This window comes from Didymella exigua (genome assembly GCF_010094145.1).
Source record: "Didymella exigua CBS 183.55 unplaced genomic scaffold M421scaffold_43, whole genome shotgun sequence".
Lineage (NCBI taxonomy): Eukaryota > Fungi > Ascomycota > Dothideomycetes > Pleosporales > Didymellaceae > Didymella > Didymella exigua.
The window spans coordinates 253,537-271,550 of NW_022984817.1; the positions used below are offsets into that span (position 1 = coordinate 253,537).

Below are 18,014 nucleotides of genomic sequence, written 5' to 3' on the forward strand. Positions count from 1 at the left end.
TATACACTGATTTTGAGACGTGAGATATTGCTGAAATGGGTGTCATCCTCCAACAACCAAGACAGTACGCAGTGTCGTTGTTTAGCGAGGCGTGCGCAGATTGGACCAAATTATAGATCTGATGTAGAGTACTAGATTTGATGTGAACAGGTCTTTTTATAGGCAGTGCCATTCGCGCAGACTAAGTGATTCGATGTGCGTGTGTGACGTTCAAAACTCACACTTTGACTGCACGACATGGACGTTCATGACAGCACTTCGTACATTTCCTGACTGAGTGCCTCACTAAGTTATACCTTTCATAATGTAGCTAGCTAGTATAGAACTTGGCTTTCTGCACGGGAAGTCATATCTCGGACTGCAACTTCACTAGCCACCACCGCCACCACCGCCACCACCGCCACCATAGCCATACTCAGCCACACGTTCGATTAACAAAACTGTCAGTAACAAGCACATGAGTTGGCGAGGAAAATATGCTTCACCTGCACTGTCTTTCAAAGGGGACCCGAGTGCAGACAATTTAATCCACGATACAGCGAAGCCCTTCGTGCCGATGCACGGGACAAATGTGCCGCACTCCAGCGGCGGAGGTGCCCTGCGGAGTTGGAGCCATGAGCCAATCGTCAGGCCAGACCCCGTTTTAGTGTTAGTCAAGCCTGTCTGCCAACGTACCCACTCTGCACACGAGTGACGTCTGAGGAGCCCCTTTAGCGTCATGGGCGTAAACAGCGCGTTATCTCCTGTTTGTCGTGTCCAGATTGCTCTTTCAGGCTGCTTCTCTACCCTTGTGATCGATCTTCTGCAGATCTATATAAGCCATGGCTTTACCCCACTCGCGTCCACTTTGGTCGTATAAGTTGCCCAGCTTCCAACGTGTCTCGAACTGCTTCATTCTGCTTCTTCTATGAACAGCTTTACACTCCCCCCTCCTTCAGCACAGACGCAAATATGAACAACATGTCAGGTCTCGCCAACACCCTGACTGCGTCAGGCGGCACCGAATCTGCAGGCTTTCTGAACGACATCGTGGAGCAGCTATGGCCCAACATCAACGTGGCCGGCTGCAAAATGGTGAAAGACATTGTTGAGCCTATCCTGGCTTCCACGCTCCCAGGGCCATTGAAGAACCTGCGATTCACGAAGCTGGACCTTGGCCCTGTACCCCTGCGACTAGGTGCGGTTGATGTACACAAGACCACCATGGGGGGCATCAAGCTGGATATGGACGTTGTCTGGGAAAGCAAGAGCGATATCGAGCTAGACGGCAGCATGGTCCCCAAGATCGTAAGCTTGACTGTAGCCCTGCAACTGCTCCTTACTAAACAATGATAGGGCATCGAGCACGTGTATCTCAAGGGAAGATTATCGATCTTGCTCGCTCCATTGACAAACATCATCCCGCTCGTAGGACTACTCTCCCGACCATTTGATGAACTTGCAAGCTAACTACGATCCAGATTGGTGCTGCACAAGTCGCATTCATCAACCCTCCAGAGCTGTCACTCGACTTCACCGATGCCGCCAATGTTGCGGACCTGGGCATCGTTTCGGGGACCATACGCAAGACCATTCTCAGCATCATTGGTGGCATGGTCGTTCTGCCAAACCGCTTTCTTGTCAAGCTCGACAACTCAAATGATTACTTCAAGACATATCAACCTCACCTTGGTGTTGTACGACTCACTATCGAGCGAGCAATTGGCGTCTCAGGCCCTAAGAAAACCGGTGCAAAGCGTCTTCTAGCTAAACTTGTCAAGGACGTACCTGACTGCTACGCCAAGATCAGCGTCGGCGCAGAGGAAGAATGGCGTACCTCAACGAAGAAGAACGACCACGATCCCGAATGGAACGAGACCCACGACTTCCTAGTCACAGACTTCGAGCAGAATATCACCGTCAATATCCAAGATGACGATGTTGGTGCTGACGATGACATCGGTATTGGCTCCATCTCCATCAAGGAGATCCTGCTTGGTGGCGGCTCCAAAGAAATTGCACTTGCTCACAAGGGCGAGCACACCGATGCCCGTGTAACAATGCACGCCCAATTTTTTAACTTCGTCAGCGAACCACAAGCTCTTTCCGCATTGCAAAGTCAAGGCAAAGGTCAGCTCTGTGGCCTCGCCACGGTCCTCGTTGCCAGCGCACTCGGCCTCCAGGGCCAGCGCGATGAACTGCAGCCCAGCGTCAAAGTCTCATGGGGCGGCAAGGAGTTTCGTACCGCGATAAAGACGTACACTCCTGGCATAGACATCTTCAACCCCAGCTTTGATCAGGCATTCAGAATCCCAATCACAGCGGATGTGCTCAACAGTGGCGAGTCGTTCAAGGTTAGCTTGCTGAACAAGGAGGCTGAGACAGGTTCGGTGGAGATCCCATTCGTGGACGTGCGAAATGGGCAGGATCTGACTGTCACTGATGCGTATGATGTTGGTAGTGGAGCGACGATCAGGGTTGCGATCAGCTTGAGGGGGCTGCAGTTGGCGCAGTAGATTGCAGAACCTGCATAAACGAATATCTGATGACTATGAAATATTCACGACCGCAAGAAATGCTGACTCCGTACTGAAAGCTGAGCCTGCAGCCGCCAACTGTCAGATCTGTCTTATCATCCGCAGTGGAGCCAAAAGCATGTCATCAGGTTTTCCTCGTCGAGACAGTCAGCTCTACCAGTCGAACGGCTCGTTCCAACATTACTGAACCACAGACTTGCATATCTCCTATTAGAATTACGGATGATTTGGTAAGGCGGTCACACGCGTTGTGATCTACGGGCTTTACAGTGGCAAGGGGCTTAGAGCATGGTATGGTAATAACAAAACTGACCTTAGTACGACTGTAATCGATGGACTAGGTATGATCTGCACAGTCTATGGCTTCGAGACCATCGTTATTGCTAGACTCGTGTATTTGACACGTCAAGATTACCTACCTACCCACTGCCTGACAAACACAGGCAAATCCTGCAGTGGAGATGCGACTGTAACCTGGGTTCAACCTTCGAAAGTGTCTTCGCTCCACAGCATCTTCCACCTCCCTCCATCAACTAGCTTGGGAAAGTAGATAGCTGTCTCGGTCTACCCTTCAACGTGAATAGGACAGGACCGAGATTTGTCACCATACATATACTACTCCTCAAATTCCTAGCACGTGTCGAAGAAGAGTGTCCGCATAACTGGACTCTCCTTCTCATGGGCCTCCCTCATGAGCTTCCGTGTGTATGAGCGAAGTTCTTCGCGGAACCTCATGTACTTCTTGCAGATCTGAAAGACCTCTGGCCGATATGACCAGAGTTTGTTGTCTGCACCACTGCGACATGACGCCCCTCCCGTCGTACCGACTTTTGCCTGCCTAGGCTCGCGATCGCCGTGTAGCCTTACCACTGGATAGAACGCTCCCCACTGGAACCGTCTGATAAATAGCTCTCGGAATTCCGGGTCATTAGGATAACTTCCACGGAAATCGCCTATGTCTGTTGTGAATCAGAATTTGCCGGCCATACCCATGGACAAATATGCCGCTCATTGGTCCCGATGACTGGTTCAAGAGAAGCAATGTCGCTACTCCAAACAAGTGTACTGTACCTCTGACTGCCTGCCCAGGTACGTCGGACAAGGTTAACGATACCAGTCTGGCCTTCCTCTGCCATGCCGTCATAAAACGTAGGTAAGTACTCCCATGGATAGATGTTGCCGATCGCCACATTTGACACAAGATGATATCAGTAGTTTCCAAAACCGTAGACCGTGTACTCTGTGTTGCGGTATCAAGGGCAAATGTATATAACGAGTGTATTGTGTTGTTCTGTGTTCTTGTTCTGCTTGTATCGTTTGCTCTACAAGGCTCGCTGCGGGGTCTGTTTTGATGACGTGTTTGTGATGCGGCTGAGGTAAGAGGTGCTCAACAACATGAGGAAGTAGCACCAGACCACCGCCAACAACACGTGATCTGCTTCTCCTCTCAACCGTTACACTCTGGCTCCGCCTCATCAAGCCAGAAAATCTTGATGCCCTTTGCATAGTAGTTATGCTTCGCCTTGCCCCACACATAATCCCGCGACGCTGAGTTGGTGGGATCGAAGTGTACAGTAACACCCTGGAATATCATAGCGATGCGCTTGCCACGCTCTGTTCGAATCAGATAGCCCTTCTCCAGCATGTCGTTGTAGTTTTCAGATTTGCGATCGAAATTTGGCCAGATTGAAACCATAAGTTCAATCCCCATGCCCTGCAACTATTTAACCATGGTATCTGCATCCGTCCTCTCCAAAAGATACATTTGGTCGTATTTGCTTACCTGGATCAAGCCAGTACATCTCCTCAAACCGCCAATCGCCCTGCTTGGGCCGATGGAAGAAATTAACGACAATTGAATCTATTGGCAGTTCGAGTGGTTTGTACTCTCGTGCAACTTTCATGAGCATTTCGGCCCCACGGCTCGAACCATAGTCGTTTTGCATCGTACGCGAAAACGAGGTGTATGTCCTCGTTAGAGCACATCGGGTATTCAACGAATCGCGTTGCGCTTCAGAGTTGTTCTAAGGTGCTTCTCAGAAAATAAGCTCAATGGAGACAGTACTGCGGGAAGTGCGCCACAGGCACTCCCACAGCTTTGTAGTCAAGCCCACAACTCGCGGACCCAAGCTCACGATCAGGGGGAATCGGTGACATGGGCCAGCAAGTCATTTATACTTCGATGACGATATGCACGAGTACAGCAGACCCTCATCTTGTGATTCGGGAGGGAGTGTTCGTCTCCGCGTCCCCACCGGCGAGGGGAAGGCGCGTCCGGAAAGCGGGTCGCGCTGGTGTAAACTACCGGTAGTGCGCTCTCAACCAGAGGACGTGCAACACGTTCCTGCGGCATGAAACACCTTACGTTGGTATATGACTCACTATGCATGTGAACCGGGCCAAGCGTTGATAAAACCCACAATCCATCCAACGGACTGAACATATCGCGCTTCTATGTCCATCATCGCCGTCTCTCACCCGAAGATATCGAACTGCTCATTCGATAACCACCCGCTATGTACCACATCAACAAGATCTGCAACTTTATGTCGCATCTCACGGGCGAGACTGCCCGTAAATCTGTTCTGCTGTTACAGTCTATGTCTCGTTCATCGTCACAGTTCCAGCGATCCCGTTCACTATTGACGAGAAGAAACGCCTGCCTTTCGCTAGTAAACGGCAATCAACTCCAGGATAGTCTGCCTAGTCTTGGAATGTAATGGTTACATGTTTATGACGAGGTAATCCGGACAGGCCGGAGGCGATTGTCCCAAACGTGTATTCGATAGCCGGTGTTTACCAGAATCACAAGTATCTGCTTGGCCTTGGTCCTACGGAGATCCAAGTGCTGAACAATTCCTACGACTGTGCTGTATGGTAGATCGACGTGGATCTGAATTTGGGAGTGTCGTCTGAAGCTCAGTTTTCGTAACGACGCCTTGGTCATCTGGAGGACGCGAACCCCTGAGTATCTCTGTTCAAAATACAGGGTGCAGTTGCTGTCGAGTCTTGACCAGGCGGACCATCCCCGATCATTGACTACTGGGGTATGCTACTAGAACATAAGCAACAAGTGCAACAAACGATGCGGCGCAGCTGCTCTAGGCTTCGTTTGTTTGAAACATAATCGCAGTCTTGAAACTGTGCGTGATGTTGAGGTTGTACGGAGCTCGCGCTCCGGCTTGGAAACTTCAAGATCAGTCGACTGTCGGTAAAACAGACAACATTCATGGGCCGAGCAGACCATCCATCAGCCTAACCGACATGGAAGAGGTAGTTATGATGGTCAGAGGACGTCCTCAGCTACCACGGGCATGATAGTCTCGAATTGACGAAAAGGGGACCCTACGCAAGTACAGCAGGTAAGGGTTCCTGTAGAGATGTTAAAGCCTGTAAGTCCTCTAGTTTTTCTGTTAAAGTCTAATATACCTGGCAGTAAAAAACCTAGTTTACCCTATAACTTGATACTTACTCTGTTGAAAACTAAAAGCCACAACGACTAGACCTGCGACATTTTGGAAGCGTGCCTACCTCTCTCCAACTCATGGACTCCCACATCTGACACAAATCTCGGCTCTTGTCTCAGCGCCACATCAACTAAGCGCTCGGGGTGCTGGTGCCCTTCACCACGGTATGTACCCCAAAGTAACAGTAGTACGAACAACATAAAAGCGTACAGCTATAGCGCCAGTAATCTACACTGCCTTCGACTAGTACGAAGTAGTAACGAATCCTAAGCAGCAGCGAGCGTCGGTGATATCTTGCTATTGTAAGGTCCCAGCGGCGACGCGCCTGCAATGCCGCCTTACTGCAGCACTTGAGAATAGCTCACAGCCATCGGCAAGGACAAAGGTCTGTTTCTGCCAAGGTACGGATTTTCGGCGGCATCGTACGTTTGTGCAGCTTAGGGGGCGATCGGAGCGCTGTTGTCGCGTAATGACGAAAGCTAACCTTGAATGGCGTAGTCTCTCGTAATTATGGTTCGGATATTAATTGCGAGTTAAGTCCCCATGCCCGACAGCCAATCGTTGTTGGTGCCTGGGGCCTGCAGCTTGAAGAGAACGTTGTTGCCATCGCCATGACCGCGATGGCCGGGAAAACATTTGCGACAGTCAATGCTGAGCGACTGAGGGCGGGAGGTATGTAAATGCGCTGTCTTGGCCTAAAACGTAAGCAGTTCTGAATAGTGTATGAAACGGCATCTCAGGTCATGCGGCCCGCTTGATCTTTCGGAAACAGCGAGTGTGAGCGCACAGACCGCGGTATTCCGTAGGCTGCCCTTAGGTACATTGTTTCATCAGCCCGTGCACGGCATCGGCTCGTGCACGCTTTTCAGCAACACCGACGCTCACCCACTAAAATCCTGTATTAATTTACTTAACGCCATGCCAGAATTAGACAAAGCCTTTGAAGCCCTAGGTCCATGGCAGTCAGGCGAATCACATCTTTACGCTCAAACTGCAAAAAGATATGGCTGCAACTAATCAAAGTTGTTGCGCCAGCACTGTAGGGTATGCGCGTCGCGCGCGCAAGGCTCTGCAGAGCAGCAGCATCTCAACACTACGCAAGAGAATAAGCTTGTGAAGTATATAGACATACTCTGCAAGCGTGACTCACCACCTACAAGGGAGATAATAAGAAATTTTGGAGCAGAAAAATTAAAATACGTTAGTGCGTTGGAAAGTGCTAAGTTAGTTAGACTGCTTTATGTAACAGAGTAGGCGCACTGCCCTCAAAATCAATACTTCGTGACTTCTCTGCTTCTACCAAAAGGTAAGCACAAGAATACTTGAGCAAGTAACGTAGATTATCACCAAGCCAGCCATATCACCAAACTAGCCATTTTCTCTTAGCATAACTAACACAAGTTACTATAACTACAACTACTTGCTATTAAATAGTAACCTAGTAAACTATATGCTTGTATTAGATTTAGAAGATATTTCTATACCCTCCTACTATGTTTATGCATTGTGTCTAGTCTTGCTATAGTTCCTACAGCGCTAAATAGTTAATTAAGCTCCTAGTTAACTACCTCTACCCTAAGTCTTCTTAGATAGCTAAGCTGCTACAGACGCCTTAGTAGCTACCTGCAATACTGCTAGGCTATACTTAAGTGTGCTGCTATACTTAATCTACTTTCTCTTACACAATTTTCTCTTAGTTATTACTACTAATTACTCTTTAAGCTCTTACACGCAGGCCTTAATAAGGATATTTTTATACAGCATCTCTTTAGCCCCTTTTTATAAGCTTTAAGAACCCTTCTTACACTAACGTAGATTATCACCGAGCCGGCCATATCACTAAACCAGCCACTTTCTCTTAGCACAACTAAGACAAGTTACTGCAACTACAACTACTTGCTATTAAACAGTGACCTAGTATACTGCGTGCTTGCATTAGATTTAGAAGATATTTCTGCACCCTCCTAGCACGTTTGTGCATTATGTCTAGTTTTGCTGCAGTTCCTACAGCGCTAAACAGTTAACTAAGCTCCTAGTTAACCACCTCTACCCTAAGTCTTCTTAGATGGCTAAGCTGCTACACACGCCTTAGCAGCTACCCGCGATGCTGCTGGGCCATACTCAAGTGTGCCACCATGCTGAATCTGCTTTCTCTTACGCGATTTTCTCTTAGTTATTACTGCTAATTGCTCTTTAAGCTCTCGCACGCGGGCCTTGATAAGGACGTTTTTGTGCAGCATCTCTTCAGCCCCTTTTACAAGCTTTAAGAACCCCTCTTGCGCTACACTTAGCAATTGTTAGAAGGAGTTGCTTATAAGCTTAGATTAAGACCTAAACTTGTGTGTATTGCTTAGCGTCTTAGATTGCCACAGTGTTTTAGGTAGAGGTACTGCTAGTAGGGTATGCAGCTGCACTTTAAGGTAATCTAACACTACCTATATATTAGTAGGAACAAGCCCTAATACCTTAAAGGCCTTTTAGTAGTTAACCTTTGTAAATATATTAAGGAACACGTCCCTAAAGGCTAGTAGGAAGCCTTCCTTATTAATATAGAAGATGTATTAGCGTACTAAGTCTTAAATATATTAGGAGTACTTACGCTTTAATAGCAAGAAACAGACTATGTTAAGTAGCTAGAGGATGTGTGACAAGTAAGGTAGTATATAGAGAGTAAGAATTTAGTTCTCTAGGTAATAGTCCTTAAACTCCTAGTTAAGATAGCTCTTATAGCTGTCTAAGATAAGCAACCTATATACTCCTACCTAACACGTCTTTATATACATGTTAAAGTGCTTTAACTACTTAAGGCTAAGCGTGTTGTTTATCTAACTATTCTTAGAGACTAAGAGCTTCTAATTATAGGGTATATCTGTCTCCTTATACTAGGCAGAGATGTGGACGCGTCCTTTGTAGATGATGAAAGGCGGGGTTGCATACCCAGCGGCGCAGATGCTCTGGATAACGGTAACCTACTCGCGATCACCTAGCTGAACAAGCTCTGGCCGAGCACGTCTCTCTAAGCCTGTTACAACCTTTAAAGACAAAGCAACGCCTATCTAGAACCTAGTTTTATTAAAGTTATACACGTTATTGTTGCAAACACTATACTTAACTTAAGTATCCTCTACTAGCTTAAACTACGTGCTAATTATCTTAGGATCTTCCTGTAGTATCCTCTGTCTATCCTTAGCTTAATTAAAGGATATTTTAAGCTTGTCTAAACGCGTTACAAGCCTGCTAGCCTATAGTTTGCTAACAGGCTCTTCACCACGCACACTAAGTATCTTATTAGCTATATCTGCCACCTCACATAGCTGGGGCGCAAATCCTTGCAAATTAAGGTTAAGTATATACTAGACAATTGTCTGCTCCTCTAGTATAGTAAGTTTCTAGTAATTAGCGCGTACGTCTAGTTAAAACGTGATATTGCAAAGGCAATTAGAGACCTGCTAATAAGGTACGTTCAACGCTCTAGCAGCGCTGCAGATACTGCGAAATTGGCTAGCATAGAAGGCCTAGATAGCAAGGATACCTCTGCCTTCTCTAGTAGTATTCTGAAGTTGTTGTTGTTGAGGCATGTTGTGTTAGGGTAAAAGGTGGTCGTGCCAAGAGAAAGTGGCTAGTTTGGTGATATGGCCGGCTTGGTGATAATCTATGTTATCCTTAAGTTAGTAATTATTAGGAGTTACTTACAAGCTTAGATTAAGACCTAAACTTGTGTATATTGCTTAGCGTCTTAGATAACTACAGTATTTTAGGTAGAGGTACTGCTAGTAGGGTATGCAGCTGCACTTTAAGGCAATATAACTGTCAGATGCTCGTACTGTGAGCCAGAGTATGTGCTTAACAAGATCTTAGGTGGTATGATGATATATTGATGATTGTGGCAATGGTGTCTCCGCCGTGGCGTCGTGCTGGTTGCTACAGGATTGAAGTGGGGGGGGAATTAGCGCTGTTCGCGGCCGCCGGTGTGCGGGCCAATCAGGAGTTGCCAGGTCTCGCTTAATCAACCTAGCAACTGCTGATTGGCTGCACGACAGGTCCCTGCTCGATTGCGCAGATCCGACCTCTCGCCGCTCGCTCTTATCTGACAATAACACTACCTACGCGTTAGTAGGAATAAGCCCTAATACCTTTAAGGCCTTTAAGTAGTTAGCCTTTATAAATATATTAAGGAATATATCCTTAAAGGCTAGTAGGAAGCCTTCTGTATTAATATAGAAGACATGTTAGTGTGCTAAGTCTTAAACACGTTAGGAGTAACGTACTCCACAAGCGAGTGGCTCACACAAGCGAGTGGCTCACACAAGCGAGTGGCTCACACAAGCGAGTGGCTCACACAAGCGAGTGGCTCACTTTTGCCAAGACTACACCAACACTACAACTACTTTACAACATTACAGCACACAACAACAATATTATGTACTACACAGTATATTGCACTAATCTACAGTACTTTGCGCATCTTTCTTACACATTGTCCTATTGTGCCCTGCCTTGCTACACATGCTATAGTGTCTTAATAACTAAGTGCTGCTATTAGCACCTCCTCTCTTCTTTACCTTCTTCCTATTACTATAGGCCTTAAACTCCTTTAGAGTAGTTAGCTACACTCCCTTAGCAAAGGTTAATACCCTATCTTGCTGTAATTGCTTTCTTTTGTGTAATTTACAGCGTGTAGCAGCCTTGTTAGCTACCTAAAGGTTAGCAACCTAGTTACACACTAAAACTAGTAAATGTGCTATTAGCTCTACGCCTTTAGTAAGCTAATTAAGGGCGTTAACTATTAATATTAGTAAGCTATTAGCGTGTCTCTAGATCCTCTCTTAAATTAGCTTTAATTAAGACCTAAATTCTAGGGTGTTGCTTAGTGTCTTAGACTCCTACATGCTGTTGTCTATAATAGGTAGCATTAGCGTGCAAAGCTGTACTTCAAGCTTTAATATTACAGCCTCTAGGTTAAACAGGACTAGGCTAGTGCCTCTAAATCCTCCCTAGATGTTGCTCTTAGTAATTAAAGCATTAAAAGCAGCTTTAAAGCACAGGAAGAACTTAAGTTTAGTGATGCAAGTAATCTTGCTCCGCATCAGCTGCTCAGCTTAGCAGCCATAGGCCTTCTTTAATAGGGAGAAACAACCCACGTCAAGTGGCTGTAGCAGATAGGATAAGTGTAGGGGCATACATAGAGTAATAATCTTGTACTCCTTACAGTACTAGTAGAATTTAACTAAGTTGTAGCTCTTATAGCTGTCTAGAATAAGCAGTTAGTAGCTACTAACAGTGCGTGCCTTTGTATGCTTATTAAAGTGCTTTAACTACTTAACTCTAAGCTTATTATTAGTCTAGCTATTATTAGAGACATAAATAACCTAGTTATTAGGTATACTAGGCTCCTTATACTAGGCTAAGAGGTGGTGCTTGCTAGAGAGGATAATAAAGGGTAGGATAGACTAGCCCTTTGCGCAGATGCCTTAGATAATGCTAGTCTACTCTTAGTTGCCCTACTGCACTGTCTTTAGTCTCCCTTAACGCTTAGAGCCTGTAACAACAGCACTAGTAGATATAACACCTATTATAAAGCTATATTTATTAAAGTTGTAGGTGTCTTTATCTAGGATACTATACTTAGCTTTAGTATTCTCTATAAGCTAGAACTAGTTACTAATAACCTTAGGATCCTTACACAGCACTCTCTTATAGTTATACTTATAATTAAACTTAACTTTAAGCTCTAGCTAATGTTTAACAAAGTTAGCAGCCTAGTTCTTACTAACAGGGGTCTAGTAGCGCTTAGTAAGCAGAGAATTAGCTATACCCTCTATATTAGTGAGTTAGGGTAAGAATCCTTGCTTATCTAGCCTTAACACGTGCTAGATAATTACCTCCTCTTTAGTGCTAGTTATCTTAATTATATTAGGCTTGCAATCATGTTATAGAGAGGTTCTAGTAAGTTAGTAACTAAGTGTCCTTTAAGACACGTTGTAGATGGCTGCAGCGCGTTGCTAAGAGAGTGTCGCGTCTTAATAGATAGCCTAAAGAGCAAGCTGTATTCCTGCTTCCTTTAAGGGTTTAATTGTGTTGTTACGTTAAGGCATTGTAGGTATAGTGAAGTTTGGTGTGGTCTTGGCAAAAGTGAGCCACTCGCTTGTGTGAGCCACTCGCTTGTGGAGTACGTTAAATCTTGTAGCCTAGAGTTTACTAATAGGCTTCCTACTACGCACACCAAGCAGTTTATTAGCTATATCTACTACCTTACACAGCTAAGGCGCAAACCCTTGTAAATTAAGATTAAGGATATATTAGACAATTGTCTACTCTTTAGTTGTAGTAAGCTTCTAGCAGTTTGCGCGTACGTTACGATAAAATAGAGTTGTCAGATATTGGGTTACTGAGGAAAGGTTGGCAGGGCCGGATCTGTACAGAGACATCACTCAGAGGTCTCAGCCAAGTTCACCAAGCACGGCAGGGGCCCACAGACTAGGCTGGCGGATGGGTAGGGTATGCTTTTTTACGTTTTGGCTTATAGCTTCTTAACTAGCAGAGATACGCTTACATAATCTATTATTTGATAGAAGCGCCTAGTATTGCGCCTTCTAATAAAAAAAGAATTAGCTCATTCCGCCTAGTATTAGCTAAGTTATTAACACTACCTAGCAAAGTATACCTATTAATACATTGGGAAAAGTTTTTCTGTTGTCGAAATTAGGAAATCGTGGCATTGTACTGTGGGCAACAGTAGGACTTGTAGGCCTATAATAGTTATTTAATGTGCATTTAATGTCTAGCTAATTTCAAGCTAACAGCTCTAACAGTCCTAACAGCTACAATAGCTATAATAACTCCTAATCCTGCTACAATAGTAGCTCTACTTAATAAACTATACTTTTATTATATTAATATACTACTAAGTCTCCTCTTTAAAATAAGCTATTAAATAATATTATAGGCCTATTAATAGAATAGTTATTAAGCGTAGAAGGTTTTAAGCTTAATATTCCTTGCTAAGACACTAAGTTAAGATTTTTTACTAGGGCTCTAGCAGCCTAAATGTTAGAAAATACAAGAATATTATTCAAGAATAGTAGGTAAACTAAGAATTCTACGCCTACGCCTGCCTATTCCGCAGTGTGTGCTTGTTAGCAGGTGCTTTGTTGTGTGCTGTTGCAGCTGCTACGTCGTGTGCTGTTGCAGCTGCAGCTGATGTGTTGTGTGCTGGCGCAGCTGCAGCTGCCATGGTGTGCTGTCGCAACTTCAAAACACAAACCTTTAACAAACAAACCTTCAACACTCTATAACTCGCGTTGTAGTAGGCCTACAATAATATTTTTTTACTTATTTTGAAGCTACAATTTCGCTCTATCTGTGCATAAAATTTTGTAATTTTTAAATATTTAATACTAGTACTAGCAGAACTAAGGGTAACGTACTCTATCACCGAGCCGGTCATATCACCGAACCGGTCAAAATCTCTTAGCGCGCCCAACTTATGTTGCGGCAACTTGAATTACTCGCTATTAAACAGTGATCCAGCGTACTGCGTGCTTTCATCAGATTCAGAATCTTCTTCTGTATCTTTCTAACACGTTCGAGCGTTGTGCCCTGTGCCTCCACAGTTTCCACAGCGCCGTTGGGCTAACTGGGTCCTTTCTTGAGTACCTGCACCACGAGTCTTCTTTGATGGCTGAGCTGCTACAGACACCTCAGCAGCTACCCGTGATGCTGCTGGGCCATACTCAAGTGTGCCGCCATGCTGAATTTGCTTTCGCTTGCGCGACTTTCTCCTAGTCATGACTGCTAATTGCTCTTCAAGCTCAGTAATGCGAGCAGCTTGCAGCGCGTTTTGGTGCAGCATTAATTCACTACCTTTGATAAGCTGAGAGAAGCCAGCCTAGGCTGTAACTGGTGACCGAGTAAAGGAGTCATGTACAAGCTTTGACTAAGACCCAAACTCGTGTGTATTGCTTAGAGTCCTTGACTGCCACAGTGTCTCTGGTAGAGGGGGTGCTGGTGGGGTACAGTGTCGCACCTCAAGGCGATCTAACACTACCTGCGCGTTGGTAGGGACTAGCCCTGATGCCTTAAAGGCCTTCTGACAGTTGGCCTTTGTAAACACGTCAAGAAACGCGTCTCTAAAGGCTAGAAGGAAGCCTTCCTTGTTGATGTGGAAGACGCGTTGGCGTGCCAAGTCCTGGACGCGTTGGGAGTACTTGCGCTTCAACGGCGAGAAACAGACCACGTCAAGCAGCTGGAGGATGTGTGACGAGTGAGCTGGCATACAGAGAGTAAGGATCTTGTTATCTAGGCAATAGTCCTTAAAATCCTGGTTAAGGTGGCTCTCATGGCCGTCCAAGATAAGTAGCCTGTATCCCCCTACCTAACGCGCTCTTGTATGCGCGTCAAAATGCTTCAACCACTCAAGGCCAAGCGCGTTGTTCGTCCAGCCGTTCTCAGAGACAGAGAGCTTCCAATTGTGTGGTATATCCGTCTCCTCGTACCAGGCAGAGATGTGGATGCGTCCTTTGTAGATGATGAAAGGCGGGGTCGCATATCCAGCAGCGCAGATGCTCTGTATAACTGTAACCCACTCCCAATCGCCTGGCTGAACAAGCTCAGGTCGAGCGCGTCTCTCAGCGCCTGTGACAACCTTCATTGACCCTATCACGCCCATCTAGAACCCAGTCTTATCAAAGTTGTGCACGTCATTGTTGTGGATGCCATACTTGGCCTTAGTACCCTCTACTAGCATAAACCACGCGTTAATTACCTCAGGATCTTCCTGCAGTATCCTCTGTCTGTCCTTTGCTTAGTTAAACACTATCTTGAGCTAATCTAAACGCGTTACAAATCTTGTAGCCTAGAGTTTACCAACAGGCTCCCCACCACGCACACCCAACAGTTTATCAGCCATATCTGCCACCTCACACAGCTGAGGCGCAAATCCTTGCGAATTGAGGTCAAGGATATATTAGACAATCGTTTGCTCTTTAGTTGCAGTGAGCTTCTGGCAGTTTGCGCGTACGTTGAGTCGAAATGGAGTATTGCTAGCGCGTTCAGAGAGCCTGCGTTGGTTAACGTTGAATGCAGCAGCAGCAGCCTGATGGCTCTGAAACTGTCCGGTATTGTAGGCCTGGAGAGCAAGCTGCAGTCTCCCTTCGTGTTGAAGCAATAGGTCGTGATGTTGTTGAGACATACTGTGAAGTGCGGAGTTGTGTTGGTCTTGGCAGATTTTGACCGGTTCGGTGATATGACCGGCTCGGTGATAGAGTACGTTAGCTATGCAACAATGTTGCAATATTATTTTAAGTTTATTAAATATAGGTACTTAGTGTTTTAGCTATTAGTAACATTAGCGTGAAATTAGGGCTATTAGGCGCAAATTAGGGCTGTTAGGGCTGTTAAACAGCTGTTGCACGACCATGCCACGACTGTCAGCAACGGCCAGTCTAGGCCGGATTTTGAAAAACTTTTCCCAATGTAGGTATGCTCGCTAGGTACCCCCCCTTTTTTGACCTTTTCTAGCCTCTAGCTTGTGCAGTTTAATAGTTATAACAAAACCCTCTACTACAGAAATGTAGATGTAGTTTTTCTCTTTCTTTTAAGCCCTATTTTGCTAGAATCCATGTATTATTGACAAAGTTTTGGGGGGTACCCACGAAGGACGTTGGAGTATACCCATTCCGCCAGCCTACCACAGACTAAGCCTAATGATAAGCAACACGCTAGATTAAGGTCGCTAAGCATGTAAAAGAGGGGTAGCTAAGCAATTCAGGACTACTAAGACAATGCCTTAGCTAATAATTAACAGAAAGGCAGGGTTAAGAGTATATAAGATTAGAGGAGAGACACAAAATGGACAGGACAGAGAATACACACAATTTTTACTACCCACAACCTCGTCGAGTTTATACTCTGACAACAGTACGAGAATCTGACAAGAGTATTGTTGGCGCGTTTAGAGAGCCTGCGCTGGTTAACGTTAAATGCAGCAGCAGCAGCCTAATGGCTCTAAAACTGTCTAGTATTATAGGCCTAGAGAGCAAGCTGCAGTCTCCTTTTGTTTTGAAGCAATAAGTCGTGATGTTGTTAAGACATACTGTGAAGTGCGGAGTTGTGTTAGTCTTGGTAGATTTTTACTAGTTTGGTGATATGACTGGCTTGGTAATAGAGTACGTTATAGACAATTATAGTGCCAGCCAGCTAGCTTTGCCTCTAGCTGCTATAAGCGCTATGCCACGTGTCGTGTTCGTGCATAGTCGTCACAATATTGTCTATTTAACGTAAAGCACCACCAAGCTGGACACACCACTGAGCTGGATACTTTTTCTTGGCATTGTGAACACCATGTACTGTAACAGAGTAGGCGCCCTGCCCTCGAAATCAATACTACGTAACTTCCCTGTCTTTACCAAAAGGTAAGCACAAGAATACTTTAGCAAGTATTCGTTGCGTAGTATAATATATATAGACAATAATAGTGCTAGCCAGCTAGCTTTGCCTCTAGCTGCTATGAGCGCTATGCCACTTGTCGTGTTCGTGCATAGTCGTTACATGTACGGGACAAGCAACTACTTACTACTTGCTGCAGAACCTGCGTACAACGCACTTGCATCAGATGTAGACTCTTCTTCTGCATCTTTCTAGCACGTATGAGTGTTGTGCCTAGTCTTCCTATAGTTGCCACAGTGCTGTTGACCTAGCTGTGCTCTTTCTTAACTACTACTACCACGCGCTTTCTTTAACACTGTATGAGCTGCAGCCCCGCTTCTAGCTACTAATAATGCTGCTTTACTATACTCTACTGTGCCCCTATGCTAGATCTACTTTCTTTTTTAAGTCTTGCGCTTTATTATCTCTGCTAGTTGCTCTTCAAGCTCCTGTACATAAGCCTTAATAAGTATATTTTTATTTAGCATCTCTTTAGCCCCTTTAATAAGCTTTAAGAACACCTCCTAAGTAGATATTAGTAACTATACAAAGCGCTTACTTATAAGCTTTAATTATGACCTAAATTTGTGGGTATTACTTAGGGTTTTAGATTGCTATAGTGTTTCTAGTAGAGGTATTAATAGAGGGGTAAAAAATTGCACTTTAAGCTAATTAGGGACTGCCTGCGCATTAATAGGGACTAGTCCTAATGCCTTAAAGGCCTTTTTACAGTTCTTATACATTAATATGTTAAAAAACGCGTCTCTAAAGGCTAGAAGGAAGCCTTCTTTGTTAATATAGAAGATAGGATAATCTTGTGCTCCTCACAGTACTAGTGGAATTTGACTGAGTTGTGGCTCTTGTGGCTGTCTAGAATAAGCAGCTAATAGCTGCTAACAGTGCGCGCCTTTATATGCTTATAAAAGTGCTTTAACTACTTAACCCTAAGCTTATTATTAGTCTAGCTATTGTTAGAGACATTAAAAACCTAGTTATTAGGTATAATAGGCCCCTTGTACTAGGTAGAGAGGTAGTGCTTGCTAGAGAAGATAATAAAGGGTGGGATAGACCAGCCCTTTGCGCAGATGCCTTGGAAAATACTAGTCTACTCTTAGTTGCCCTGCTGCACTGCCTTTAGTCTCTCTTAATGCTTAGAGCCTGTAACAATAGCTCCTGTTAATATAACACCTATTATAAAGCTAGACTTATTAAAGTTTTAGGTGTCTTTATCTTGTATACTATACTTAGCTTTAGTATTCTCTACTAGCTAGAACTACATCTGTAACAACGCTCTACGAACAGTGACCCGATACCACTAGGATACGGTTCTAGCGACTCATGACCATGGCCCTTGTCGCATGGCATGAGCTCACACCGAACTGCCACCGAACCCTCATATATAAGGAGCAAGGGACTGTAGCATTGTAGAGTAGTTTTTCTGTATCCTTTCGTACAAGACCTATAGGTGTAGAGAATATATCCTGGTGTTCTTATTATCCCAGCACTCCCATATGCCTCGTAGCGGATTCACACCTATTCCGGATATCTCTCTTCTTGCCTGCGTCGTTACATTATACAGAAAAACTCGTCCCAGCCGGTGACGGCC

The 18,014-nt window shown here is 45.0% G+C and overlaps 4 protein-coding genes and 1 pseudogene across 5 annotated transcripts; 3 read left to right on the forward strand and 2 right to left on the reverse strand.

The window, feature by feature from the left end:
• The first annotated feature begins 668 nt into the window (after window positions 1-668).
• Window positions 669-2,932, forward strand: M421DRAFT_425235 (uncharacterized protein). Its single transcript, XM_033594015.1, has 3 exons — window positions 669-1,287; window positions 1,336-1,407; window positions 1,461-2,932. Exons 1-3 carry the CDS (start codon window positions 961-963, stop codon window positions 2,493-2,495), a joined length of 1,434 nt encoding a protein of 477 aa, XP_033444307.1. The 5' UTR covers window positions 669-960; the 3' UTR covers window positions 2,496-2,932.
• Window positions 2,933-5,666: 2,734 nt separating this feature from the next.
• On the forward strand, window positions 5,667-6,723 carry M421DRAFT_404427 (uncharacterized protein; the record flags this gene model as incomplete). The annotated part of the gene is made up of 5 exons (XM_033590275.1): window positions 5,667-5,801; window positions 5,879-5,908; window positions 6,039-6,147; window positions 6,351-6,368; window positions 6,482-6,723. 5 exons carry the CDS (start codon window positions 5,667-5,669, stop codon window positions 6,661-6,663), a joined length of 474 nt encoding a protein of 157 aa, XP_033444308.1. The 3' UTR covers window positions 6,664-6,723.
• A 1,584-nt stretch (window positions 6,724-8,307) lies between these two features.
• On the reverse strand, window positions 8,308-10,209 carry M421DRAFT_73676 (uncharacterized protein; the record flags this gene model as incomplete). The annotated part of the gene is made up of 3 exons (XM_033596979.1): window positions 8,308-8,418; window positions 8,751-8,754; window positions 10,091-10,209. Coding segments are annotated over 3 exons (234 nt in total), but the record flags the coding sequence as incomplete, so codon positions are not given.
• Window positions 10,210-10,236: 27 nt separating this feature from the next.
• On the forward strand, window positions 10,237-10,590 carry M421DRAFT_404443 (annotated as a pseudogene; the record flags this gene model as incomplete). Its single annotated transcript has 2 exons — window positions 10,237-10,262; window positions 10,315-10,590. Coding segments are annotated over 2 exons (218 nt in total), but the record flags the coding sequence as incomplete, so codon positions are not given.
• A 3,329-nt stretch (window positions 10,591-13,919) lies between these two features.
• M421DRAFT_73643 (DDE-domain-containing protein) lies at window positions 13,920-14,633 on the reverse strand (the record flags this gene model as incomplete). Its single annotated transcript, XM_033596977.1, has 2 exons — window positions 13,920-14,251; window positions 14,363-14,633. 2 exons carry the CDS (start codon window positions 14,631-14,633, stop codon window positions 13,920-13,922), a joined length of 603 nt encoding a protein of 200 aa, XP_033444310.1.
• Window positions 14,634-18,014: the final 3,381 nt, after the last annotated feature.